This window comes from Brassica oleracea, unplaced genomic scaffold (assembly GCF_000695525.1).
Source record: "Brassica oleracea var. oleracea cultivar TO1000 unplaced genomic scaffold, BOL UnpScaffold00795, whole genome shotgun sequence".
Taxonomy (NCBI): Eukaryota; Viridiplantae; Streptophyta; class Magnoliopsida; order Brassicales; family Brassicaceae; genus Brassica; species Brassica oleracea.
Window position 1 is genome coordinate 43,536 of NW_013617458.1, and position 3,318 is coordinate 46,853.

The 3,318-nt window shown below is 30.6% G+C and overlaps 1 protein-coding gene across 1 annotated transcript; it reads right to left on the bottom strand.

Annotated features, from left to right (window-relative positions):
- Positions 1-209: 209 nt before the first annotated feature.
- LOC106320085 (caffeic acid 3-O-methyltransferase-like) lies at positions 210-1,836 on the bottom strand. Its single transcript, XM_013758451.1, has 4 exons — positions 1,376-1,836; positions 916-1,226; positions 773-837; positions 210-658 (listed from the first exon to the last, which is right to left on the bottom strand). Exons 1-4 carry the CDS (start codon positions 1,834-1,836, stop codon positions 359-361), a joined length of 1,137 nt encoding a protein of 378 aa, XP_013613905.1. The 3' UTR covers positions 210-358.
- Between the last annotated feature and the right edge of the window lie 1,482 nt (positions 1,837-3,318).

Here is a 3,318-nt window from a genome sequence, read left to right on the forward strand (position 1 = left end):
TTTTTTTGTAAAAGGCTTTCATTTAAAATTTAAAACAAAGTACAAGATGTGATTTGTTAGATCACATAGTTTAAGAAAGTTTGATACATGAAGTAGACAGAGCAAGAACTATGTATAAGTAAGAAAACTTAGTACAACTGTTAAGCTTGACCAAACTAAATTTCTATGACATTTAGTTTCAGAAAATTCACATTCTCTAAAGAATTCTACTTCTTTATTGCACCTTGTTGACACATAACAATATCCACAATCATGAAAAAGAAAACAACCCAACACACAAATTATATTACACCCACAAAGAAACCATCAGCCACATGACGGAGATGATTCACAGTTTTTCTTGGTAAGATTCAGGAATTTATTTATGGAATTCAATAACATAATATGAGTAAGCACGACATATGATTTCACAACGACGAAAACCCGAATCAGAGGCCAAAGTCTCGAACTGGGAAAGAGACTTCTCCTTACCACCCGATAATTGTGTTAACATCACCATGTCCTTCGCGAGCACAACGTTAGAAGAAAAGTCGTTGGCCTTTGGTTCTAGAGGTGTAATCATGTCGACTATTATCACCTTTCCTTTTTCGGAAAGACTTCTCCAACAGTTTTTGAGAATTTTCACACAGTCTTCGTCATTCCAATCATGTAGTATCCACTGTAATAATTTATCAGTTCTATTGTAGTTAATATATGGTTTACCAAGGAACTATATATATATATGTGGTAATGATAAAAATCCATTAAAATAGTGTATATATTATGAACTTACTTTCATGAAAATAGCATTTCCTTTTGGAATTTCTATAAACATGTCTCCTGAAACATGTTCCACTCCTATATATAACCAAAATATTAAAACTGAGCAAAACAAATATAACATATGTTAATGTGATCTATCACTACATGTTATACCTGGATATAGAGGAGCATGTGCTAAAACCGAGGCTAGATCGAAATTGATGCCTTTAATATGAGGATACTTGGAAATCACTAGACTTATAACAGTTCCAATTCCTCCTCCCACATCCACCAAAGTGTGTACATCTTCGAATCCTCTATAAACTTCTAAAACCTTCTTCATGGTCAACGTGGAAGCTTCCGACATTGCCCGGTTAAATTTCTCGGAGAATCCTTCATCCGAACCAATATATTCAAAAAGTTTCATGCCATGAGCAGAGACGCATGCATCCTTTCCTTCTAATATCACATCTTTGAGATGTGTCCTATGAATATATTTTATATCAATTGTTATTTGTGTTGTAAACTAGTTACATGGTTTATAATATGTATATTTATATAACATTTTATTGCAAACCGGTTTAGTTATAAGAACTATTAGCGGCTTGTTTGTGAATAATTAAGCAGTACTTACCAAGTCTTGAAATAGACTTCGCTTAAGTTGACCATGAAGAGAGGCGCAAGAGAACCGGATCCGTCTCCACCGTTCAAGAAAAATCTGCAAACCGGTTCAGCTGCATATACCCTCTTGGAATTTCCGTTTTCTTCGGTTTCAACCATACGGTACTTCAAGATCGAGTGACTGGCTAGTAAAATCAGCATCCGGTCCAACAAAACCGGTGCCTCTGGGTTAATAGGTTTGGTTGGGAGACGGAGCGTAATCTCATAAGAGGAGAGCCAGACACCTTCATCTACGGCTGTGATTGTTTCGATGACGCCAAGCTCCAAGGCCGCTTTGAGAACCATGGGGAAGGCAAGTGTGTTCACAAGACTCTCTGCTTGCAAGCTCACAGTTTCTTCATCAAATTTTTCTTCTTCTTTGATTAGACTTGGTTTAGTGGAGGAGGTTAAGGGATCTTGAAGTTGGTTTGCCATTGTTGTTGGCTGAAAAGTTGAGAAATATAGATAACAAAGGTATAGACGTTGGTAAGAGATCGTTGGTTGCAACGTTAATTTCCAGTGTAGTGTCGTTTTATAGGGAGAAACCCCAAAACCTAATTAGTGCCAAATATTTTATTTTCTTGGGAATTGACGAAAGCATAATACATGTGCCTAGTAGAACCAAATTCGTTACATCTTGTTTACATCGACTAAGTTTGTTGCAAATAAATATATACCCAGGGGATGCATGCTGGTATTGAAAGATCTAAAAAGATCAATAAGTTTGTTTTTGGATGGCAAGGAATCAAGTGTTAGACAGAAAATAAAGAACTAATATGAATAATAGACAGTGTAAAGTGGAATAAATTCAGTCTCGAGTGAAAGAAAATAAGTATAAATGAATACAAAGTTTTCGTTGAAATTGAGTAATTAGTGCAAGTGTTTTAATGTGTTAAGAATTATCATCTTCTTGTATTTTTCCTTTATTTTTAGTACTCCAAGCTTGTATAAAATAAGTTTTCTAATACTGATTTATTATTCTACTAGATTTGGGCCCGTGCGTTGCAACGGACTTTATTTGATATTTTAATTTAATAAAAAATATTAAAAAATCATTTTATTATTTTTTAAAATTTTTTTTTGCATATGTTATGTGAAATTTATTTTATAGTTAAGAACTCGTTTTCACACATAAATTTCAATTAATATTTGTTAGAGTTAGAAAAAACATCCAAAAGTAAAAATTTAAGCCGGATCCAACCCAAAATAATAATTATAATGAAATAAAAAGAAATTTAGAAGTTAAATAAGGCCAAGAAGAAATGACAACATTATACACTTTCTTATGTACTAATTTAATGTTTTATTAAGCTTATCTAATGTTAAATAATTTTCTTGATTCATTATTTATTAATGATATATTTTCATAAAAAAAATTAATTAAAATGAATTATAAACTACTACATATCAAACATGTGTTTGATTTTCGTATAACCAAACACATAAATACCAATCACGACAACATCCTAAGTTTTGATTTTTGATAATTTAATAGCTTTACCATCATACTTGTCATCAAATATTTTTTTTTAAATGCTATCAAGTAGGTATGTTTACTTTTGTTAGGATTTACAATTAAAAAAAAGAAAAACTATCAAATATTTTTTTATATTTTTGTTTAGGATTATAGAAAAAGAAAAGTATTATCATATAAACTTTTACAATTATCTTCTGTTTAAAATTTCAGAAAAATCTTATTGCTATCAAATAATTATTTCTAGTTTCTATTAAATAATTTTAAATTATGATTTTTACGGTTCATATCAATACTATTTTTTACACTTCATTTTTAATTAAATAATTTTTAGTATCATGTTGATCATCAAATTTTCTATACTATCAAATAACTTCTTACAATTCTTTTTATACATATCACTTATTTTATAGTTAGTTTTTCTATTTGATTTTTATTAAATA

Coding starts and splice junctions, on each gene's coding strand:
- LOC106320085 (XM_013758451.1), bottom strand. CDS start 1,836: ATGGCAAACCAACTTCAAGATCCCTTAACCTCCTCCACTAAACCAAGT. Junction 838..915: donor ACATGCTCCTCTATATCCAG/GTATAACATGTA, acceptor GGTTATATATAG/GAGTGGAACATGTTTCAGGA. Junction 659..772: donor GAAATGCTATTTTCATGAAA/GTAAGTTCATAA, acceptor AAATTATTACAG/TGGATACTACATGATTGGAA.